This window comes from Cyrtonyx montezumae, unplaced genomic scaffold (assembly GCF_038088225.1).
Source record: "Cyrtonyx montezumae isolate F1298 unplaced genomic scaffold, pur_monq_1.0 scaffold_33, whole genome shotgun sequence".
Taxonomy (NCBI): domain Eukaryota; kingdom Metazoa; phylum Chordata; class Aves; order Galliformes; family Odontophoridae; genus Cyrtonyx; species Cyrtonyx montezumae.
The window spans coordinates 2,243,700-2,268,670 of NW_027072038.1; the positions used below are offsets into that span (position 1 = coordinate 2,243,700).

The window sequence follows — 24,971 nt, forward strand, 5'->3', positions numbered from 1 at the left end:
CACACTGAGTAGTCTGAGAGATCTAGTTTATGTGAAAGATTTTCTCTCAGCTTAAAAGTCAGAACACAGGAGAGAATAAACACAGGCTAGGCTGACAACAACAGAAGCAAGGCACTGCAAAGGCATCTTTGTATTTGCCTAGGAAGTTGATTTTCCACACACGAGTGTAACAGAACACACTCAGGCTTTCTAGGAATTTTGCCTTATCCCACTTGTTTTGAACTGTTGCATATTTTTCCAGAATGCATAGCTCACAATAGCCAGTGCTACTGTTCCAGTTTTTTCAACCATCAGGTTTCAACAGTGTGCTTGACTGATGGACAGGGACTGTCCCACTGACAGCCACTGGGTATTCATTCATTCAGGTATGCTTGGGCACATGGCATCTATCTATCCTTAGCAAAAGGCATTGTGACTGCCATCTTCTGGTACAAGCCAACTGAAGGACCTCTCTGTGACTTCTACACCAGGCTCTCTCTCCAGCTACCCTGAAGAAAACGACCAGCCATGAAAGTTCTGTACTTAAAAGAAGACCACAGCGTATTTTTTTCATGCTGGCCACCAACCAGAGTTGGTTTTTGGAAGAACTGGATTCAAAAACATGACCCAAAGGCAAAAGCTTTCTGTGCCATCCAGTTTCACAGTTCTAAGTTAATATATATATATATTTTTTTTAAATGAAACTTGGCTTTGATTTAAGGACAGCAGCTTCAAACAACTCCAGTCTGGAAATGTAACTGTTCCCTGATTTTAAATAATAGTTGGGAAAACGTTCTAGTACTCTGCACCCTGCCCATCTGACTCACTTTGGCTAGGCTCTCTGTTACAGTTAGCACACATCCAGCAGTGCTTAGCACCAACCTCAAACAGGAAGCACCTCTGCATTTTAATTCTCCTGCGTGGGACTATACTCTAACTGATGTGCCTGAGCAATCCAATAATCCCTGTCCTTAAAATTGAGTTCAGACTAAAAAAGAGATGGATAAGCTCTTCACAAGCTGAACATTTTCTAACAACTGCAGTATTTTGAAGATTAGAGGGTACTAATACCAAAGGTAGATTCTGTTTAAGTTCATGCGAGAACAGAACAATGATCTTCTAACAAACCCAACTGCACTACACTAACTTTATTATAAAGCTGTTAATACAAAATGATCAGACTCTAACTTGTCTTTTTTTCTATGCTGAACTGTTTTGAAATGCTTCACGGATTCCAACCTCTCAGCAACATTCAAAGGAAAAAAAAAAGCGTTTGGCCTCTGAGTTTTCCTGGGGGTTTAGAAGTTCTGGATTTTAGAGTACCAACTACTCCAGATCTTGAGTACTGAAGAACTCTTACCCGGAGGAAAGAGGGGAAACCCAGACCGTAGTATCCAACTGCAAAGTACTCTGGCTGAGGTCTCATGGCCTTCATAATATTTTCATAAAAAGTAGCTCGTTTCTTCTGAAAAAGAGAAGTCAGCAGCATTTTCACTTCGGAGTGCCCAAGGACATTGCCAGACTGCAGCTCACAATCCCAGTGACAAGTGCTGATCTATTAGTTCTCCCCTACGGAATACTTTATATAGAGAGATAATTTATAGACAGTATCTCATATTTATCCATTTACTTGGTTAAATATTTGGCTTGTCTGGGCCAGAATCAACTTCATCTCCTGATCTGCACAGCAATGCCATGTTTTTTGGGATTCCAGGAGAATATATGAAATCTTTCACTACTGCAACACAAATTAAAAGTAAACATATTCCAAAGCTGAGCAGACAAATGGTGACAAATGTCAGAGAACTGGCAGAAATAATATTGGGCAGATGACTCTCATACAAAAGGACATAAAGCCCATCTGGATACATTTTTAGCCATTAAAAAAAGTCATTCAGAACCAAGGCCATTCTATAGGTCTGTGCTGATGCACAGTAATTTTACTTCAGGAATAACAAGGTGATGATTTTATGGAGCCTGATAAGATGCAATGCAAATGTTAGCTTATTTGATTAACATTAAGGATGCTAAACTTCTTCACACAGTACTGTCATGCTAATTGCAAGGTCAAAACCACACGCTCCTGAAGACAGAAAAAGAGTTAGAAAGTTCTTCAAATATTGACCTTTACAAAACCATAGGGGCTATGTTAGTTTGTTTGTTTTTAACATAATTCTATCTGGCGCTTATCCAGCTCAATTGTATTAATTTAAGCAGTTAGCAGCCCACAGAAAATGGAGAGAAAAATCCTTACCAGGAGATTACCGAGTCCCTCGTAATCAAAAACCTTGTTTTCATACATGTCAGCCAACTCCTTGCTTAGTTGAATGGCTTTTTCCCACATCTCCAAGAAAGATGAGTGGGGGGAATTGAGCGAAGAAGAACATAAAGAAAAGATTCAGTCAAAAGCCTTCATCACCACAGATAGGTAACACAAAAATTCAGCTGATTTTAATCCATGCAACAGTTTAATGCATGGTCAACGTTCTCTCAGACTTCATGCTGTACATTTTTTGCAGTGACTTGCACAGTCACACAGCTCTTCCCATCTGCTGATTAGCAAATCAGAGAAGCCCACGTGTTCTCCTGCACTAACACCTCATCTCCTTCACCAGGCTCCCCTGGGTCTGTCTCATTTAGTCTTTGTAGAACCATTTACCCAAAGGGCAACGAACACAAGTTTGGTATCAGCCAGATAAACCAGTTTTATCGTAACACAAAAAACAACCACCAAACCATTAACAAAAGCCACTAGCCAGGGAAAAGAAAGAAAAATACCACTGATTTCCTCATCTAGACAATACTGTGAATAGGGCTAATTTTACAGATCTTCAACTAAAAAGGGAACAGGATTGAAAACATGTCAAAAGACAAGCAGGTGCCCTGCTCATGCTAACACTTGGTTTGTTTAAAAGCCAGGCCTAAAGCATCAAGGCTTGTTGTTCCCCTTAAAAACAACTTCTGGCAGCTATTTTTACCAACCCAAGTACCAGTGAGCCCTAAGAACACCAGAGAAACTCACTTTGCCCCTGTCGAAGAAGGAGATAATTTCTTGGTAGAGCTTCTCCTTCAGTTCCTGTTGTGAGTAGACATAGTAGCTGTCCCTCTGCAGCAGATGAGGGACACATGGCTTCTCAGACCACTAACACAGAGGAAAACAGGCAAAGCTGAAAGAACTGGAATATGTGCAGATGAATAAATCTTTACAGTGGACAGGGTAACCTACTGCATGCGTGCACTCAAATCAGGCACCAATGCTAAGAGAGGACAAGAGTGATGTTAAGTCCCACTTACATTTGCAATATATCTGCAAAATGTGAAATTTTGGCTTAAGGTCTTACAATGAGAAACTAAGTGAACGTGTACGTTCTGTTTCTTTGTGTCAGCCACAGATCAACAGGAGTTGACTTAAAACCAAATTACAATGACATGCCAATGTACTTATACTGTACAGAGAGAAGTGGAAGAAACAGTACCATGACCCTGAACATGGGTATTTCTACCCAGTTCTCTATACTGCACTGCTCACCAAAAGCATGTAATAGATAAATGCTAACAATAATTTTGCTTTCATCTACTTAGCTGCCATGTAATTTGCAACATTAGGAAGCTTCTTAATGACCACTTAGCTTTTGCAAAGCTACTTTAAAAACAAACAGAAGAAGGAAAAAGTGAATTCTTAATTCTCTATGCACTTCCTTTCAAACCCATCCTCTGACAGAGGAACTAAAGCTGCCTTTAGTGCATTACCTGGAGCAGCTCTGCATGGAGGAGGAGAGTGTATGCTGCCTCAGTGAAGTTCTCACAGTCTGTGTGCAAGTCCCGGAGTTTATACAGATATCTAAATGAATGAAAAATAATTGTTAACTTATGTGATGGACTGCTGTACCAGTGTGCTGAACAGTGAGGGCAGTAAAGGCTTCTACACAGGTCTATGGAAGGAGACAGCCTACCTGATATAGATGTCCTCACGTTTCTTCTCTTTATAAAAATTCTGCCAAAAAGGAGAAAAAGAAACAGTCCAACTGATGTAAACCACCACGGATTTGCATAATCATTGCTAGACAAGTAGCTTAAGCATCAATCTCATATATTACAAACATGTTTGCTATCACTTGGCCCACTAAGAGGTATGTACGCCTCAAATCATTCCTCTGACATAAAATGGGAGCTCTAGAAAAGGGCTAAGGGAAATACAGAAACCAACTAGACCAAAGTTACACAATTATTCTTCACAGTGGAACAGGAAATCAAGTCCAGATCTCCCAAACTATCAGCTAGCCATCTTTCTTGCCCATATTTTGAGGCCTCAAGCTACCCTATAAGCGAAGTTCAGACACATGATTTGCTTTAGGATTGTATACCTGTCCATATTTCATAGTTGCCAATAAACGGCAGCCTGATTTGGATCCATCACTAACCAGAACAAACAGAGAAAACTATTTAAAATCCTAAAAGAATTATTTTAGCAGCCTCTTACTTGATGGCTTTCTTCCTGGAGGTCAACAAAGAAATGACTTTTCCAGTGAATTATTTTCCATGGCAAACTGAGGTCACCAAATTCATACTGCAGCACCCAATCCACCCCAAGACTGCACCACAAAAGCCAGGTCACTAAAGAAGCACCCACATCCAAACCCAGCCTCCCCCATACCAGCACATTGACAGTGCAGCTCATGCGGTTCTCCTTGCTTTCATCGTGCATGATTGTTCTGTAGTCCAGCAGGTTCTCCAGCAAGCTGCTGACCAGCCAAGCAAACTTTTCTCCAGAAGCAGACAGGTATTTATGCTTCCGACAGTGCTCCAGGAGGCTGCAGACCAAATCCAATGAGATGAAAGTCAGTGTATCCAAGTCAGACAACCAATCTGGTCAGGTCAAAGCTTTCCTCGTCAATCAAAAATACATCAGCTCTACTCTTGGTGCTATGAGGCTCTGACTGGGTTAGCTCTGAGCCTGCTGTTTCCACAATTCTCCACTTATAATCTCCTTGCCAGTGCAGCACCTGTCTCTAGGCTTGCACTCCCAAGGTTATCCTAACTGTTCAAATTGCTTCCCCTGTATAAACATAACATTTTAGGGCAACAAGTCAGCCTCAGTGCTCCTGCACAGCATGATGTCAACAAATTAAGTCAACCATGCTTTCTTTTTACTCACTGGAGCAATCATAGGTGCTGGAAAGGACCTCTATGCTCTCAATTATTCCAGATGTGACCTCACCAGGGCAGAGTAGTCACCTCCCTCACTCTGCTGGCCATGCTACGTGCAATGCATCCCAGGGTCCCGTTGGCCTGCCTGGCCACCAGGGCACACTACTGACTTGTGGTCAACCTGTTGTCCACTGGCACATCCAGGTCCTTCTCCACAGAGCTTCCCTCCAGCAGCTCAGCCCCTAACCTGTACTGATGCATACAGTTACTCCTTCCCAGGTGTAAGAGACTACACTTGCTCATGCTGATCCTCAGCAGGTTCCTCTCTGCCCAACTCTCTAGTCTGTCCTGCTCTTGCTGAATGGAAGCACAGTTTTCTGGTGTGTCAGTCACTCTTCCCAGCTTTGTATCATCAGCAAATCGGCTGAGGGTGGACTCCACCCCTTCATCCAGATCACTGATGAGGGTACTGAACAAGACCAGACCCAGCACCAACCCCTGGGGAACACCACTAGTTAGAGGCCTCCAACTCGACTCTGCACCACTGATCACATTAGGGTTTCTGTTTCTTTGCTTTAGAAAAATAGCCAACTACACTGTAAACAAAGAGCTTCCATCTTCACTGTAAAACTTACAGTTTCTCCAGCAAAATCTTGTACTGTTCATCCCCTCGGCCACCCTCAACTTCTTGGTCCAGTCTGGTTATTAACTCGTTTTCAAACTGAAAAGGTAAAAAACTTGCTGAGTAGACAGCACCTTCCTAAGGCATATTCAGCAATGTTTGTGGCTGCTGTTTCTGAACTACCATCAGGCACTGGTTTTACAAGACGAGTTAGAGGATGCTTTCATTGTTAACCAGAATAAAAATGGTAAGAAGTCAAGAAGACAACAATGGAGCAGAGAGATATGAGTCCTCCCTTTCTCATCCTACAAACACTGTAAAGTGATGCTTTGGGGTAGTGCCTTCCCCTCTCCCCCATCAATCAGCAGTCCAGTTTTGCTAGGAAGAAGTATCTTTAATGGCCTTTACAGATGATAATGATCATTCACTCACCCTAAAGAAACTGAATTACTACCACCAGTTAAGGGCCAGTCACAGCTCTCTGACCCACATAGACAGCTTTGACTGCTAATTAAAGCAACTTCTCATGCAACAAGAACCAAGTCCCTCTTCAGTCATGAAGATATGCTCAGCTGTATACAAGCAAGACAAGTACATAGCTTTAGCTATAACTTAATTACTGGGGTATAAAACATTCCTGTTCCAAGAAATGAAGGACATCATGAATATTATATAAATGCTGCTAGAATAGAAAATCCATGCCACATATCCACTTTCCTTCTACTGATTCCAAAACCCCCTGAGACCCTGGGACCAACCATGCCAAACACTGATGACCTCAGGGGAAGAAAGTTCCCAATATACACAGTGAAGCTGAGGTCTGAGCTGGACTGAGTACAGTGCTTAGGGAGATGCACATCACATCTGACAACAATCTGAAATGCCAAGGTGGTTGCCTCTTGGATGGATGTCTCCTATCCATCTCCAGGGAGAAGTCTGTCTACAGCATAACTAGAGGGTCCCCTGTCTGCCAGTTGAGATGTTAAGGTATGATATTCCCAGGGGAAAGAAGGAAGAAAAAGACCTTAGAAATCACAGAGAAAAGTTAACTTTAGGACTAAAGAGAAGACCCTCCTTTTCAACCTTCCTGTCTGGTCTTTTCTTGGTAGCAATAAAAGGGAACTTCCAGAGAAATCAGCATAGGGTTGGAACTCAAGAGATTTGGGTTCTGTTTCCTGTTCTGCCCTTCGAATTGCACAGCCTCAAGAAAATTACGTCTGTCTTCTGTGTAACTCTTCCCCATTTCATAATGACAGAAACAGCACTCACAATGCTTCACGTCTGCAAACAGAAAAGATACTAAAACAGAGGGGTTATTAATTATCAAAGACACGCAAAGGTACAGTCATGGCCAGAACTGAAGATTCCTGACTCATACAAACCTATTAATGATACTTCCAAAACTGTTAAGAACAACGTTTGTTTTATTTGTTGGGTTTTTTTTTTTTTTGTAGTTTTGTTTGATTTTCTTCAAATATTCTCTTCTCTCTCTTGCCCAGTGAACACTGCAGAACATTTGTTCTTAACACATGGGGCTCCCTTACCATATGAAAGTTTCTGTTCCCACTGAAGTTGTACTCGCATTGCATCATATCAAAGAAGATGGGAATGGTAGATTTCCGTAGCTCAGGCTCTGGGACCAAGGTTACTTCCAGGATTGGGCCTACCATTGCTGGAATAAACTTTATTTTGTGGGGACCTGCAAGAAAGTCAATGTCAGATACATCCTAATGATACATGGTTACTTGAAGTCATGTGATAAGTAGATATTCAAAAGTGCAAGCACATTAGTCAAATAAAATAAATCCCATAAAACACTGACATTCTGATTAGAAGGCATTTTTGTTGTTAACATTTTGCTACAGCTCAGCTCCAAAATTCAAAAATAGTCCAAAGAAAGAGAACAGAATAGAATTGTATGAATAATGCATATCACAAAGGCTCCCTGGAAAGTTCTGCTCTTGGCATTCATATGGCAGAACCTCCTTGGCAAGGAATCCCTTAAAGATAGCTCATCGGTGGACATGAAAAAGGATCAGCTTTTGAAGGTTATTTAGTGAAAAAAAGAAACTTTGTCCTCTTGGACAGCTGGACCTATATGTATTTCCCCACATTAAATACAAAAAGCTTATACAAAGAAATAAATTATTAGAAATCCAGCTTAAGAGCTTGAATTAAGACAATTCTTTAGATGGAACTCACCCAGATTATACCACATATCCCTTATTTTGAAGCCAATTTCTTTCCTCATGTCCCCATACCTAGAAAGAAGTATTACAATAACGTGAAGAAGGCCTGTTTACTGAAGTTACCTCTGCAAGCTGATTCTTCTTAAAAATAAAAAGGTCTGGCAATTTTTTAAGTGTAAACTCACTTCTTGATGATTTTGCTGCGCTTGGCTTGTGAGAAGGTCTCCAGCTGGAGGGATTCGTGAGTGAGAAAGGCCACTGCCAAATGGAAATAGTTATTCCAGAGCTGTGGAAAAGAAACAAGACCAAAATAGGAGAAGGCAGAGGAAAAGCAACAAACGGAGCAACAGTTGCATACAGGTCCAAATGCTGTGGTCTCACATTTAATGAGGCAGTTTACCAGCTAAGGGCTGTAGCAAAGGTAAGTCAGTTCTCAGCCAAAGCAGGCAAGCCAACAACATAAAACAGCACCATAGAATGGCTTGGGATGGAAGGGACCCCAAGGACCCCATATGGCTACTTAAAATCTACCACTCCTTTTATACCTCGGACTTTCCAACCTAAAGAGGTGATAACAGGTTACATCCCATAGTATTTCAACTACTCAACTTTGTAAATCCTATAGCAGTTGCATTGGCCTGAGCTCACTGCTGTGCTATCCACTGTTCTGTAATTCAGAATGCAGCACACTCAGTTGACTTTACAGACATTTTCCATTGGTGACAGTGGGATTTCCTTGCTCTCTGTGCTCTTCAGGAAACACTGATGTCCAAAAGAAAATTGATAAAGAAGGGAACTGTTACCTGGAGTTCAAAATTTGTTTGATCCAGGAAGAAGCGGTTGAGCACAGAGGTAAACTGATTCACTGCCCGGAGGAAAACCCTGAAAAAAGGTAAAAATATCAAAAGAAAGGTGGCTTTTGAAAAGAAATAAATAAATAGTTAAAAAATTAATGTTGTATTCCGGGTTTACATGTGTCCTAAAGGTATACTCAGTAGAAAAATGCACATGAGACACTGAGAAATTATTCCTCTCTTTCTAACCTTGACTGGAGGCACAAGAAAGAAAAAAAAAACAACATATTTTGAGTTAGTCTGTATGGGAATGTAGTGTTGTTCTAAACAATAGCTCCCCCAGAGCTTAGCTTACCCTTACCACTGACACTTTCAAATAATCTGTCACCTCCATGTTCTTCCCCAAACTGCACCCCTATGAAAAACTGTTTCAGGGGACAGAAATGGATCTGGATTTGCAGGCCAGCACAATTAATCTTTGACCAGGGGAACCACCCTCCTTTCAGAAGCAAGAAGACTCCAAATCAGTAACAAGACTTAAAATAGCAGCAACTACATACCTGCTCTGCATCATATTCATGACCATCCAGTCAGATGCATAGACATTTTTTCCAATCAAATCCTTAAACATAATGAATGTTTCCATCAGGAAGTCCTGTTGGAAAAATAAAAGGACAGGTTGAAATGAGTAGCCTTTTTATCTGCATGAAAGTACATGGAAACACAAGTATCTGCAATGACATTGATTACCTATCAATACACTGTGCCTCCTAAGAAGGATCTCTTATTACAGGAATATATTCCAATAACTGAATTATTTCTGACATCTCATCCATTCAACTGCAGAAGGAGATCATGTTCTGTGGAATTATTGCTGTTTAATTAAATCTACCTTTACTGTTCCAAATTAAGCCATGCTGTAATGAGTTCTGGTGCACAAGATGGATTGAAAAGCAAAACCAATGTTCAAGCACTTGTATCCAGATGTCTGATAACAACAGCCCTACGCAGTACCCTCTATAAAGAAGGAAATGCAGAACATTTTCACTTCTTCAACTAGTTAAGTCTCTCTTTGTCTAATTCCATAAAGGCTGTTACAAAGAGGTAATAAACATACCTTCAGACATGTGGTTTAGAATATTATCATAGAAAAGATGCATTTTGCACAAGTGCCAACCTGCCCCCAACAAAGCTAGCACACCTGAAGTCTTTGGCAAGGCAAGGATAAGAAAAAATGAGAAAGAAAAGATGAGTGAAAGCAGATATATGTATCAATAATATCGATCTCTCTATGTTGTGGTCCCTACAGACAAAAATGCTAACTGCGAGAATTTAAATAGATTCTGTTCTCTGCAAAGATCAGCATTCAAAAATAGAGGGACACAAAGGTCACACAAGAAATCACCACCTTGCAAAGAACACCACCCAAAAAAAAAAAATCTGTTAAGTTGAACATCTTGTTCTAAAGAATTGGCAAGCAACTTGAATGTGATGAGAGAAACAGGCATTTGGTGCTGCCTCAGTAAAAATCCTCTGGCCATTATTAAATCAAAGCATGACTGAAAGGTATGGACTTGTCCAGGGGCACCTTGAAGATAAGAATTAACTTATAGCAGTATTAAACTGACCAAGTCACAATGCTACGCCAGGGCTGAAAATACCAAAGCACATAAAAACCAACAATAGACAAGAAAAATAAAGAAAAACAATTATTACAATACAAATAAATAAACCAATAAATGCAACTTTGTATTGGTATTAACTCACACATCATCACATACGTAGGCTTGCTTCTGTAGACTTTGAGACTTACAAGAATTATAGATTGGTATGTGAATTCAGGCAGCTTTACATAAATTTACCCTCCTGATACTGTATGTAAATACACAGAAACAGGCAAGAAATGTTATCTTTGAGGCAGAAGATGCAGAGCTAAAAGGGCAAAATAAAATGCACCTTGATTTCTGTCTTCTAACAAACTCTTCATAAAGATATAATTATATAATATATTAAAAGCAACTCTAAAACTAGATGCTAAATGCTCCCTATTGACTTCCAGCCCAGTAGGTGCAGAAGTGACAGAAATGTGTGTGTCCTGTAGGTGGCTATGTTGCTCAACAGATTGCAAGCAATTCCAACTGCATAAGCATCACCTTGCCATCCAAAATGAATTACAAACCTTTTTTGTGTGGGTTTTGATGTATCTTTTACAGGAAGAACACAACTCCTGGCTCTTACCCAGGCAGTATTTCAATAAGCAAGCACTTTTAAGTTGCAAAACTAGGAGTAGGAAGACAAAAAAGCCAGAACAGCTGCTGTGTCATGCTATGGAGCCTTGCATAAATGGTTCTGACTTTTCCTAGAGCAGTTTGGTGACAAGGCTGGACAGAGCAGTTAGTTCCAAGGTCTTCAAAAAGCAAAAATCCCTCCCCACCAGAATCAAAACTTCCCCTGTTTTATACTGAAAGTCTCTGAGAAGATGAATTTTACACAGCTTTTAACATGGAGAAAACAGTCACTGCCACCCACTAAAGCAAAACAAAGTATTTTGGTTCAAATTAGAATTCAGTATTAGGGTTTTAGCTATTATCCCATAGGACTTCATTAATAGAAGTCCTCCTTGTTTTCAGAAATTAATGCAGACACATTTTCAAAATTGCTGTCTTTCCTTTCCTTTTGATACACTTGAAAGCTTTCCAGTCTCTTAATTAAAATGGGAGGTGGGATGAACTAGAAAGAAGTAGATAAAGAAACAAAATCAGAAAGAGATACAGTGAAAACATCTTCATTCACTCTTTTGGTTCCTGACCTTTTACTTGCAGGGACTTAAAAAGTCATTAAACATGTTTTTATCAGTGCTACAAATGCTAATATCTTAGGCAGAGGCTCAGCAACATCTTCTCTCCATACCCAGCAGGAGGGATGTGAAAATATCCCCATGGTTGTGCTTCTAGGAGCACAGAAGTCACTGCTGATGAATGCATTATCATCAGTCTAAACTGAATGCAGTAACTTGAAATGACCTTTCAGAAGGAGAAAGTAATTCTTTATGGACTGAGCTAATCCTTTAGCCAAGCTGACTTACAATAATGTCCTGCCTGGTTTTGAAAGTACCGATGTAACGGTCATAATGGGTGTCATCCATCTGCCTCAGGATGGCTGTCATGCAGGCCACAAAAATACCCTAGAATATGAAAAACAAAACATTTGATTATTTTCTCTGTATTAAGCACCAAAGCTCAAAGAGTGGCATGTATCTCCAGAGTTCTGCCCAACCAAATAGCACAAGGCACAGTCCTGCTCATCTGTGTTCTGGTATTAACGTGTCTAACCACTTTCTCCTCTCCCCCATACCAGCTGACTTCCTAATTTTCAAGAATGGAGTCTGAATATGGTTTTCTTTTTCACTCAGGTATCACAGTTTGCAAGAAAAACACATCCTTTTCTTATATTTTTAATATATTTTATATATGTGTGTGTACATATACATATATGAATCACTACATTTTTAATTGATGATGTCCAGCTGTAATTCCCATGGCTGACATACTGGTAATAGCAACAACCTGACCTCAAGAGTTGTTAAATCAATGAAACTGCTATCTATGCTTGCCCTTTATCTTTCTGTCTTTCTGCACACTTACACACGGGGCAAATTAGGACATACAAGCTTTCCTACACCTCCTAAGAGCATTTTCTCCTGAGCAAAGATTCCTCATGTATTAGAAAATGGGGTAAAACCAAATTCTCTGTGCATGACAGACACAGCGACCAGAAGTCTTGTTTGAGTGGCACAGAAGTGCTGCAGGAAGCAGAAAGATGATTTCATAAAGCACTCTACACAGCTAAACCTCTCAGGAGGATAAATTCCAATATTACAGGCAGTGAATGAAGGAAGTAAAGGGCTCTCACAATGTGTGGAGATTGTCTGTTCATTCCTATCACTGTGCGGTTTACTCTCCTTAGCAGACGTTCCATGATCTGTTGGATGTGGTCGGCTGTGGGCCCCTGGGGATGTTCAGAAAGGAAAATGTGAGACTATTTGCTATGTATACTGTTCTATAGAGAGCTCCCTAATGTGGGAGGACTGGCCCTGATAACTGTATCCCCCCAACTGAATGACTGCTATCTCTATTTCAGTGAGAAACCAAATGCTTACATCACTTCCTCCAAAATAATTCACCACATCACCAAAGTAACTGAGAACTGCATTTTGGCTCCTAGGAAGGAAAGGACTTTTTGTGCCACCAATTCAGTCTCTGTGTGACCTCTTTTTGGACACAACTACTTAGTGTGAAAAGAGACTGAAAAAATTACAGAGCAATACGACAAAATTCCTGGGAACACCTGAACTTTGGGACTCTTCAAACCATAAGCTGAGAACAGTTCCCCCCAACCCCCTGAAACAAATAAACAACAACAACAAAGTAATTAACCTTAATTTGCACCCTTTACTGCTCATACTCACCACATCCTTCCTATCCAGCACTTCCAGAACACTGCTCAGTAGCTGTGAGCTGGCCTCGTGGTCAGGCTTGTTTGAGTTGTCATCCAGCTGGCCACTCAGCTGGTCTATCAGCAGAGGGAGAAGAGCATCTCTGCATTCTGAAAATGAAACAGCACCATATCTTGCTGGTTCTTCAGCATTTCATAGAAACACTGTACCTTTCTGCTCTTAATTTTTATCTTGGACAACAAACATATGCTTCAATCCACTTGAGTTATCTCTGACAGACTAAGAGACAAATAATCCGTAGTGGTATGTGGTACATCAAACAGGTCACTCTCCTCCTGCTGCTTTTTATATCAGCGAGCTCAATCAGGATCCTACTGTACTTAGCATTGCATAAACACTGAACAACAAAGGACTTTCAGTTCTGGAGACACTAAAGCAAAGAATATTTCTGAAGATGGATTTAATTGCAGACTACTGCTGACGATTGATTTAAACACGTGAACGTGAAAGACATTTTTGTTTGCACAAAGGTGCATGGCCCCACAAAGAAACCAGAGATTTCCATTTGCCACTCACCGGGCTGCTTAAACAGATCACTCTCAACGATCTTGGTCATGCAGTTCAGCTTCTGTCGAACCAACTGGTTGTCAGGAATACTTTGGATGAAGTTCCTGAAGAGGTTACTAGCATGCAAACCATAAAGTAAACAGGGAGTCAGCATTTTCACCCAGTGCATTTCCATCCACTTTTACACTGCCCTGCACTTGAGCAAGTCAAGCAGTTTTGCCTCTGTGTTGAGCTGTCACTTATTTTCTACAAACTTCACATAGCACTCAGTAAAACTGAAAAGAACCCAGAAACTGCAGGGGAAAGGCTCTCAAAATAAAGCTTGCAATAGATACACCATCAAAGCTTATAAATAGGAAATACTACACATCCTCCATTGCCAACATAAAACAATCAGTCTCAGAAAACAAGAAAGCAGAATTTTCCATTGCTGAAGCCTGAAACACTGCTATGCACAATGGCAAGTGCACATCCTTCCAGATGCCCCTTTCATGACTCATGTTAATCTTAGACTCCATTAAATTAAATCCCACGTACATTTGCTGTCTGTCTACTGCTGAGAGCAAATTATCTGTGTCAGAACAAGGAAGCATGAAAAGGAGGTTCTTGGTAAAGCTGTGAATGCCAAAGAACAGAAATTCACAGTGCCATGAATTTCTTAAGTAAATATAACTTTCGTTTTCTGACCATGGTCATGTCACACATTTTGGTTTACCACAGCAGCAATTATTAAGAACTGGAAACTTGTGTGACATTTCCACACTTCTCTCCAGTCCTCAAATTTTGGCTTTGAACAAAATCTCTAAGTTCCTAAGAAAGAGCAGTTGAGTGACACAGCCTACTTTGAAGTAAACTGACTTCCTCCAGAGCCCTGGAGGGAGCTTCCTAAAAAACTATGCACTATGTGCATCAGCACATCACGGTGAGAGTGGCAATTTTTAGGAAAGTTTCCCAATTTTTTCCCTGCAGATGAGTTGAGTTTGGAGGACAAACTTAATACGGTTACCTGAGCTCAACAGGGTCAAAGACTAGCTTGACATCATTTATGATGCTTGGCAAATACTTTAAAGCTGCACCCTGCAAGAAAAAATAAAAGGAGAGATATAAAGCACACATGGAAACTTAGAGAGACTGGATAGTTCATTCTGAAAGTGTGTTAAGCCTCAACAGCAATGCACGTGGCTCACGTGGCAAATCTAGATTTGTTTAGAGCAAATATGCAGACACCTGCAAAGATCTGGCTTGAGATCAAATGTATGCATCCAAAAAGCCTCCAGCAACTACACATCTGCAGCACGGGGTAGAAAAAGTGAAGGAGGAAGGATTCAGAGCCAAGCTGGTTGGTTTTTTGCACACATCCTGCAGTTCCAGGGATTAATCTCCTTCAGCATGTCCACATACAGGGGAGTATGTTAAACAGTTCCCAGAATGGCTTCTATAGATGTAGCATCCAAGCACCTGGGAGCAACAGTAACTAAAGGCTTCTGGGTGATGCCCCGTGGCTGCTGCCAGCAAGAACTCTGCTTATACTACAATCAAATTTGGACTTCAAACGAGCCAAATGCTAACTCGAAGTCTAGAATCAATCTTTCCTTTAAGCAGAGAAAGGAATTTGGTTAGAAGAACTGAAATAAACAATCTAGGGGACTCACTGCCTTTAGCAATTTAGCTAGGTTTAACTGCATGGCTGCTCTGCTCCTCCTCAGAGCTCGAACACAAGGTTCTTAATCCAGTCCATGCCATAAGAACAAGCCAGTATACAATCTAAGATACATTTAGGAACCACCTGCTTTTTTCAGTATTTTCATTTCCAGCACTAAGTTCATTTCTGCAGTGGTTTAATGTTTGCATCACCATCAACCACAGGCCTGGTATTAGTGGTTGAAGAGTCTTCCATGCCACACTATGCTACATCTTGGTTGGTTAAGCTTTCATCCTAGCAGCTGCTGCAGGGTTTTCAGCAAGAAGCTCTCATCTTTATTTGATAAACTTAATGGTTTAAATTCTTCCTTTCTTTCCTTTCACATTCAGCACTGCAACAGACATTCAGAAGATTCTGGTGTGACTCATCTGATTGGGATTATGCACCTCAAACCTTGACCCTTCTTCTGCCTTCCCCCAGACGTTATCAGTGGATGCAATAAAAGGTATTAGCTTTTCCTGCACATTATGCATACCTTAATCTTGACAGCCTCCTCTAAAGGACGGTCCATGAGGACATTGAAAGACATGAACAGCTTGCGTATTGCGTCATTAAATTCACCACCATCTTCACTTTTCCCATAAAACCTATAAAAACAGAAAGGAATACAGTTATACACATAAATCTAGGCTAATAGAGTCACAGAAGCTGAAATATAACTTTATACCTTGGAACAACATCTTACAATTATCTCCTTCTACAAAGAAATGAGTGCAAAAATGGCATTTGGGATTCTGCAGTTACTTACAGGAGTAATTTCCTGATGAAACTTGTTGTAACAGAAAAGCTGCATTTTTCCAACTGCCAATGCCTCCAAATCTGCTTAGGTTCCAAGAATCAAGTAGCTCATTTCTGACTTAAACAAAACGAGTTTCAACAAAGCTCAAGGGCATTCTCTTTAGTGATACTGACTGGAAGCACTGCCTTCCAAAAAGAAACAATAATGAAGATGACAATGACAAAGCCTCACCTCAGGTACAATATTCTTGACTGAACGATGAATCGGAAGAGGTATTTCAAGGCTTTCAGAGCAGCAAACAACAATTCAGTCTTGCTGGAGTCATCTGCATTTCCCACATAACAGTTCAGCACTTTAGTGAGTTTCCTTTGAAAAATCAAAAAGGGGAATGAATAAAGACTGAGTTAAATTTCTGTGCATGTTCAGCTTCCTTATATAAAATACAGAGAGGACCCATGATTTAATAATCTGATAACAGAATTTACTCTTTACAGTTTATTTCCTTCTGAAGCTTTTGGTTTCCTTGGGTGCCACATTTTTACGACCAGTTCCACGGATGAACCATGGCTGCCAAGTCTGCCTATAAATCCCATTTGTAGTGCTTCTCTTTTTCCCTAGAGTGAAGGAATCAGGAATCTGGAAAACCCATTACTGCTTCAAGTGGAACAACACCTCCTGCATGCGTTAGCTTTCTTCTACACAAAGCACAAAGGGCTTCTCAAGCAATACTAAAGCTGCATGACACTATGTTGTATTCACTATCTAGTCTCTCCTGAATCAAAGGATTGGAATCTTACTGCCCTTCAACTGAAATCCTCTTCATTAATCAACTCCCAGCACTCCAAGTGGTGTGTGAGCAATAGATAAGTATACAACAGCTTCTGCACTTGCTCTGCTTCCCACACTACCAGCATCCAATTCCCTGCTTTGGCACATGGAGCACACAAAGGACACTACAAAATATTATAGTCCACTTGGCATTATGCAAATACCACATTGTCAAACTAAGCTGGAAACAAGTCAAGGGAACAACAAAGCTAAGATGCAGCATGCCCATTAATCAGACAAAGAAGTTAATTTATAGTAAAGAGAAATAAGAATGAAGAATTTTCCTCTGGGAAATTTTCTTCAGGCTACAGGGAAGCAGGAAAGGAAATCATCTGTATGCAGTGATTGTATGTAGCCAGGACAAGGAAGAAGAAAGTAATCCAGGAGGTGAGGACTTCAGAGCTTTGTTGTATCATATTTCCAGCCAGAGGCTTCATACTCAGGGCTTGGAATTAACACCTACCATTAAAAATAAGAAGAAATTTCAAGAGGGGAAAAGGAGTTTGGGTTTTTTTTTTGCCACTACTGGCCAGAGTTTGAAATTGAGTTCCTTGTTACCATGAGGGTAATCACCTTTGGGCCCAGGGGCTCTAAAGCAAGGGGAGCTGGAGAGGCAAGAGACCTGGATGTTGCTTCTGTCCTCTCCTCCAATTTCCAACAGACATTTCAATAAATACCTCATGATAAGCACACAAAGTCACTAGGCTGCCCAAGAGGACTGAAGTTTTCACATGTAAGTAAATAATTCGTGGGTACTGTCAGCTTTTTCCATCCTTGATGAAGTAAGACTAATGACTGTGAACCAAGTTCTTTAAACTGCTTTGAAGTCCACATATACAACTGTTACAAGAAAAAAATATTCCTCAACTGCATTTCTGAATGTGAAGAACTGCAAATCTGTTTGAAGTAAATAGCCAACTGCTTGAGAGTTTCAATAAGAAGAGTGTGACCAGCATGTTTAAACCCCCCATCATGAATTCTGGCCCTTCTCTGAAGTCTGTGGCCACCACAACCTGCCTGCTGTCAGCAGACCAGGGGAAGCAAACTTCATTTTAATTCTGCTACCATCAACCACAACACCAGCCTCATATGGTCCTGCCTCTGCTCCCCATGACACCATTCAAGCATTCTAAGACTGCAGCCCATCACACAGAGTATGTCAAACTTTCTTGTGCTCAAAGTACTTTGAAGGACCTGGGTAGATACCAGCAAGGCAAAATTGTTCCAGCAGCAGCAAGACCTATTAGATTAGACTTACAATGAATTTATCCTCTTTGATCAATTCCACCAGCCCTTGCAGTGACTTACAATGATATTTTCCATATAGACTGACTGCAAGAAGCCTGTTTTTGATAGGAAAGCAGGCTGAGAAACACAAAGATCTTTTAATAACACACACACTCATGCACAAAATAAAAATAAAGTGAGAGTACTACAGGTCAACAGAGAGTCTGAATCACATGCCCTCAATGCAGCATTTGCCATGTAGTGCAACCCCACACAGTAGTGTCTTGTCCTTGAAGAAAAAAAATTCTGACAATGGAAACTTTTAACAAAGTAAAAAAAGGTAACTGCAGGGTTTTTTTTCTTTCCTGGAGGCAGAGAAGAATGGGACAAAAAAAAAATCATCTGGGGTCTATGTTTTTTTGACCACTTTAGTTTAATTTACTGTCAGAGTCAGAGAGATGTCATCTCAAGGACGGCATGTGGGTTTGTGGTTACCAATACTTACACGTATGCTAAAGTTGCACTGAAGTGTTTGTAAATGTAAGTTTCAAGAACAGGGTTGAAATGCTGGAACTTTATGTCTCCAATCAAAGAAATAATAAATACCTGCCAAAAATAAAAAGGAAGAAGAGAGAGATGATACTAAGCTGCACAGTCTCCAACTAACTGCAATATAACAGTCCCCAGTCACATCACTGGTTTTGTCAGGTCCTAGTGTTCATTTATTTCTTTTCCTAATAACACTGCTGTTACACACAGTGTTGTTCATGTGGTGACTAAAGACTGCAGTATGTGTGACTACACTTCTCAGAAGAAAAGCAGGTCCTATCAGCATTTAGATTGGAAACCCTTAGAGACAGAGGCAGGTACTTCATGAAGCAACAGCAGCGATACAGGAAGCAACATTACTTGTAGTCATTACGTGACACTGCCCCTGCATAGGATTAAAAAGGCTGAAGGTGTTTTTTAAAGCTAAATGATTCTTTTCAAGCTGGAACTTGAGATTTGGATCATTTGTATTGTGAGGAAACACCCAGTCCTGGTTAATACAATGACACAGAGCATTCAAGGACATTCTGTCCCCCCGTACTCAATGGCCCCAACCAATGTAAACTGGTTATATTTGACTTCACTTTTTTTCTTTAACTGTCAAGGCCATGTTGATCAGCACCCAAAATCCACCAAAAAGTCACTCACCAGTGCATCAAACACAAGGAAGTCGTAGGTTTCATTTTCTGACATTTCCATCATTATGTTGAAAAGCGCATCAAGAGTGTCCTGCAAAAACTAGAGGCATAAACAGCAAGAGTCAGAAAAGAACCTTCTGGAACCTTGCATGGGAGTCTTTTCTTTTGGATTATGTTTCCCCTCCAGTTTACCTCAGCTGAACTGTGAAAGTTGTACACAAAATACCATTTTTAAAGGGATCTCAGCCCTGTGTTCATTTACATGCTGGTCATGATGATCATCCCATTCTCTGTTGTAGGAGCAAGGGAGATCTTTTCTTATCAGCTCTGACTGTCCCCAGTATATTTCTGCTCCACTACCTTTTTAACCAGCCTGTCATGCAAAAGCAAAGGTCCATCCAAAAGAGCTACTGAACATATCTTGCACAAGGGGGAAAATAAAGTCATCACCACCATGATCTCATAACATGTAACTCCTGCAACTCTGGTGAATTCCACTAGGAATTCCTGGAGCAATGCATATATTTTTGTTCTCACATTACTCAGCAACTAGAACAACTGCTACTCCAAACCCATGCAGGGAGATTAACCTTTTGCATAAAAAGGAAACTCAGATCTCTATGTATACCTTTACAATTTCTCCTCCTTCCACCTCCATTAACTTCCTTAGGTTGTGGGCAATGTTCTGAGAGTTAGAACGCCAGTTCAGCAAACCCAGCAGGTCAACTAGCAAGGACAGAACATCAGTAATTAGAAACAGATTACAACAACACAGCTGACTTAATGGCTGCAGAACAATACAGAATAAGTACTAGAGGTTATTTTTAGAATCAGCTTACAAGGAAAAGTCACACTGTGATATACAGAAAATTACCTTGAGGTGGCTCTTTTGTTTTGGCAAGAGAGTTAGCTTTGCTATTAATGGAAAACCTTGGTGTAGTTTGATAACAAAAAGCATTCAGTAGACAATTTTGCAGAATTCTCATTCATTCAGGAGAAGGTATCTCAAGCCAGGACATTTATTTGAGTGTATGACTTATCCTGTGCTCTGCTCTGTGTTTGTACTAGAACAGGAACTCTAAAGCAAATAAGGGCAATACTGATGCCAACAATGCTGGGACTGGGCTGTCACTGATGCATGAAGCAGCAAGATTAAAGTTATAGCAGTACACTTCCATGTGTCATAATGCCATACACATCTGCAGAAAGAAAGGGCTCTTTTAAATTCAAATATACAGCATGATACCACTGGGATGCTAATGCAAGACGTACCATTCTGGGTGAGTTTGGTAGAGCAGATTAAAGTGGCAATCTGGAAGCTGTCTTTTGTACTGTCTTTGTTGGGTGTAAAGTTGGCTAGATGGTGCAGACTTTTCCCTGATTGGGTCTCCTTCTCCTCCATTTCCACTTTTGTATAAGGAAGAGTTAAATAGCATTTTGCATCTTCCATTTTCTTGTTATCACCCTGTTGGTTGACCACAAGAATGAAGAGGGTTATCTGCACATCTCTGAACTCTTGCAGTTCTCATCTGCAGATGCATTACCAACATAAACACGAGGACAGGCATAGAAGGCCTTCATGTCTATAGTCATTCACTTGCATTACTTGGACTTCAAACTTTAAGGAACAGAAGTTGTACACACACTGCCAACTGAACTCAGCACTTGGAGTGAGTGAATCAAGCCACTGAATGTAGATCCCCCCCACCCCTTCATGCTGCAGCTTTTTACACCAATGCATTAGCTTCTTCCTTTTACTGTGATGAAAGGCATCATGTCTCTCTCCCTGTCACACACTGATCTTCTAAATGAGGTGTTCACCAGGCCTGTTTGTTGCATGCTGTCTACATGAGTAATGTTAGAGGAAAAGGACAGCTGAGACACACACTAGTATGTACCAGATTTGTGTCCACCAAGTCAGAAAACCAATCACTTAAAGCTGTGCTGATGATAACTAACAAAAATAGGCTACTTGGTGATCATCCTGAAAGAAATTACCTAACACCTCTGCAATGATACAACAATGCTTACATTACTTGGAAAAAAAAAAGTCAGTCAGAGATGTTTTGATTAGTTACACCAAACTGAGGACTGCAAATGCCAGAGTTACCTTATAAATAATCAAATTGTGTTTGCCATCCTGTAGTGTTGTTCCATCTGCATTCATCAATTTCACAAAGCCCATGCCAAAAGCTCTCTCAGACTTATCCCTAGCTGTAAGTAGAAAGAAAAAACAAATCTTTATTAGGAATTATCTTATTTATGTCCATACTGTTCATAACTCATGCAGCTTCTTTATTTAGCATCATCACAAGATAATGTGGTGGAGGTAGAAATGCTTTGTAATCCACAGTAGAAAGAGCTTATCTCAGGGAACTTGGCTGATATCTGCAAACACACAGAAAAACTTCCTCCCTGAATCTTCCTTCTCCATCTAATTTCAATGGCTAGTTTTTAGCTAGATGGACAAACGTAATTGTGCACAGATTTTGGTTGGGATTTTGCAAATTTACATGTGAGTGACAGATGCAGAAGCATGTCACTGCATTTCTCAACCGCCTTAAGAGATTTCATCCAAGAGTTCAGTTTGACATTACTGATCCTATTTTACACAGTTCTGAAGAAGTCTGATTAAGTTTTGGCTCCAAATTTCTCATTTGCCTTTCATCAACGTAATCAGAATACCTCCTATAAAATCATTAGACTGAACTGGACTGAATTTTATGAAGGTCTCAGAAGAAGTTAAAAGCACAGATATACACAGAGAAGCTGAAGTACCAAAAAGCATTGACAAAAACCTTTTGAGGGGGCTAACACATTGCTCCCTAATTAACTCTAGTTTCAGGGTAAAGCCAGCACTAAACCTTTTTTTAAGGCTACAAAATGCTTCAGTTATTGGTCTTGGCTTCCAATGAAGTCTCAATACTGGAAATAATTAGAATGCAAATTTTACACTGTTGTTGGAAACTCAGAAAATCTCAGTGTAGGGGAAGAGTGCAGTGTTTCTGTTGGTCTTCTCTTTGGACACTTACATTCCTGTGATGACCGATGTCGAAAAGTGAATCTTAAATGGCAACGACTGACTTCCTCAATTGCAATGGATACCTACAAATAGGGCATCGTCAATTTACAGGACATTATGTTTTTTAATTCGTTTTATCTAATTATTATTTAATAACTTTATTTCTGATTGGTACATTTTTCTACACAAAGAAGCAAGATCAAATCATACACTCTTACCTTTACAGTTTCATACCAGTATGGTTGCTTGACTTGATAATAAACAACAGACTTATACTCAGAGACACCTTCGTAACCAGCACCAGGATGGATAGCTTTCTTTGGAAAAAAAAATAATGAGGGTAGGGGGAAAAAAGAAAAGGTAAGGCCTAGAATGAAAGACAAAAGGTGCTTTGCTTGAAAGTTTTCAAAGCACATAGCTTGTGGAGTTGTTCAACAACCGTGGTTTGCAGTCAGGGGAACTGTGTCACTTTGTTTTGTTAATCACATCTGTTAGTAACATAAAAAATTAGTGACTTCAAATACACTCACTGATATCTCCTCTGATCTCTCTTGCTCATTATCATACAGTTCTTGCACACAACTTTAAGAATGAATAACATTGTATGCACCAGAGCTAGCACCTATCCAAATGAGCAGTCTTGTTCCCTTCTGCAAAGGCCACCATACCTCTTGGAGATTGCCATCTTCATCATGTACAGACATGGTGACTTCTACATTCTTAGGAGTCTTCTTCTTCCCTTTGTCAAATTCTCCTTGTACTAGAGTGACATAGATATCATTTCGAACATCACCTACAATTTATAGAAGTTAATGAGTTCACTGTACAGTTGTAGAAGTTCCCCATTTAATATTTAACACCACAGGTTAACACACCATCCTTTTCTTCTTCATAGCTACTGATAGCAGCTAATTAATGGCACCCAATATCAAACCATTTCCATTTCAAATTATAGAGAAGTTTTCAAAATGTGCCACTCCTTTTTTTCCAGAGACCTCTACCTTTACGTACATGCTTTTAAATGCAGTAAGCTCTATAGGTCTAAACCCATTTTGAATGGATAAAGCAAAGCAGGTTCAGAACTGTATGCAACCAAATTATCTTTCTGACTAAAGAGGCATTTTCCTCCAAGGAGGACTAACACCATTATTCTTCAACATTTCTCAAAGAAACCATTTTCACACACCAAAAAATCGGGCATCAGCTTGAAATATCAAGAAAAGTGAAGACAAACTGGATTTAAGCTATCTTTGATATCAATTTGTTCACAGCAGAAATTCCAGAATTACACGTCTCTTTTACTCCACAGAAGAGCAGAAGAACGTAGGACCTACCAGGAAGAATTATCTCAGGGAACCCCATTTTACGAGCCACAGCAGTTGACCTGTCTACAAGGTGGGAAAAATCCTTCTGAACCTGTGCTAGGTCACCAGGAAGCAGCTTCAGGGAGACCCAAAGACCTAAGAAAAGAAGGGTAGCATTTACTTACTGGGAAAACAAAAACAAAACAAAGTATGCACAGAATGAAAATTAAGTCTAGAAATTATTTAGGAGGCTTTAAAAAAAAACTCTCTTTCTCCACAACATCTCCATGCTGTAATGTCTCAAGTTAATTCAAACTGGTCACCACTGGCAAAGTTCTCCATGTCTCTCTAAAGCTCAGTAACACTTTGCTGAACAGTAGCACTCTTTGAAGTAAAATACAACCTTTCTGAGATGAATGCATGAGTGCACTGGGGTTAAAACCAGGCATATGAGCAAGGGCAGGAGAGTCCAGTACGAAGTACCTGGAATATGCAACAGTTATATTCACTTCAAAAATATGTTATGCCCATATTTGATAAAACAAAACAAAATGACATCATTAGCAAGGAAGTCATCAGCTAGAAAAAGAGGGTTTATTTTCATTTAAGTAAGAACAGATCCTATTTTTAATCTCTTTAACTCCCAAAGTGCTGGGATGACAGCCATTTGTACAAAGACCATCAGTTTAGCTCAGGGAAGATAACAAACTCCAGTCAACATGGATCTCTGGACTTTCATGAGACATTTACTTTCCTTTGTAAGCAAGGGGAACCTTTCCCCACACCAGCTTTTCACATCCCGCCTGACTGCTGTACCTTGCCCTTTATGATTCACTTCCTTTGCAGCGATGACTTTGTTGAAGACAGAAGTGAGGGGCTCATTTTCTCCAATCACATGGGAAGTTATCAGTGGGGACATAATTAGCTGTCGTTGTCTGATGTATGTTTCCATGGCAATCCTGAGAAGAACAACAACAGACTGGGAAGTGGAGAAACTAACATCAAGCATGTGCTCTGTGAGACAAGGGCTGGCCAGCAGCTAACTGTTTTCCAAATAGTGTAATGATTTCTAAATTAAGACTTTTTCTTCACCTGCTTAAACCAAACTGAAAAAAAAAATAAAATCTAAACTCTCATCAGCACTAGTAATGGGCCTAATTAAAAGCTCTGTGAATACATCTGTACCATGCTGAACCAGCAGCCTTCA

General features: G+C 40.2%; 1 protein-coding gene across 1 annotated transcript in view; it reads right to left on the reverse strand.

Moving 5' to 3' along the window:
* Positions 1-24,971, reverse strand: part of DOCK5 (dedicator of cytokinesis 5) — a 69,855-nt gene that overhangs the window by 15,410 nt on the left and 29,474 nt on the right. The window contains exons 12-40 of the mRNA XM_065745113.1: positions 24,581-24,723; positions 23,795-23,920; positions 23,129-23,253; positions 22,679-22,777; positions 22,471-22,543; positions 21,549-21,652; positions 20,711-20,903; positions 20,067-20,164; positions 19,449-19,538; positions 18,757-18,857; positions 16,428-16,562; positions 15,933-16,044; positions 14,762-14,832; positions 13,765-13,871; positions 13,201-13,337; positions 12,645-12,740; positions 11,818-11,916; positions 9,293-9,387; positions 8,742-8,820; positions 8,124-8,224; positions 7,952-8,010; positions 7,294-7,448; positions 5,763-5,848; positions 4,634-4,790; positions 3,933-3,973; positions 3,730-3,820; positions 3,002-3,121; positions 2,234-2,323; positions 1,340-1,444 (exon numbers count right to left, since the gene is read on the reverse strand). Coding sequence (XP_065601185.1) covers positions 1,340-1,444; positions 2,234-2,323; positions 3,002-3,121; positions 3,730-3,820; positions 3,933-3,973; positions 4,634-4,790; positions 5,763-5,848; positions 7,294-7,448; positions 7,952-8,010; positions 8,124-8,224; positions 8,742-8,820; positions 9,293-9,387; positions 11,818-11,916; positions 12,645-12,740; positions 13,201-13,337; positions 13,765-13,871; positions 14,762-14,832; positions 15,933-16,044; positions 16,428-16,562; positions 18,757-18,857; positions 19,449-19,538; positions 20,067-20,164; positions 20,711-20,903; positions 21,549-21,652; positions 22,471-22,543; positions 22,679-22,777; positions 23,129-23,253; positions 23,795-23,920; positions 24,581-24,723 — 3,088 coding nt within the window. The remainder of the gene's footprint in view (positions 1-1,339; positions 1,445-2,233; positions 2,324-3,001; positions 3,122-3,729; positions 3,821-3,932; positions 3,974-4,633; positions 4,791-5,762; positions 5,849-7,293; positions 7,449-7,951; positions 8,011-8,123; positions 8,225-8,741; positions 8,821-9,292; positions 9,388-11,817; positions 11,917-12,644; positions 12,741-13,200; positions 13,338-13,764; positions 13,872-14,761; positions 14,833-15,932; positions 16,045-16,427; positions 16,563-18,756; positions 18,858-19,448; positions 19,539-20,066; positions 20,165-20,710; positions 20,904-21,548; positions 21,653-22,470; positions 22,544-22,678; positions 22,778-23,128; positions 23,254-23,794; positions 23,921-24,580; positions 24,724-24,971) is intronic.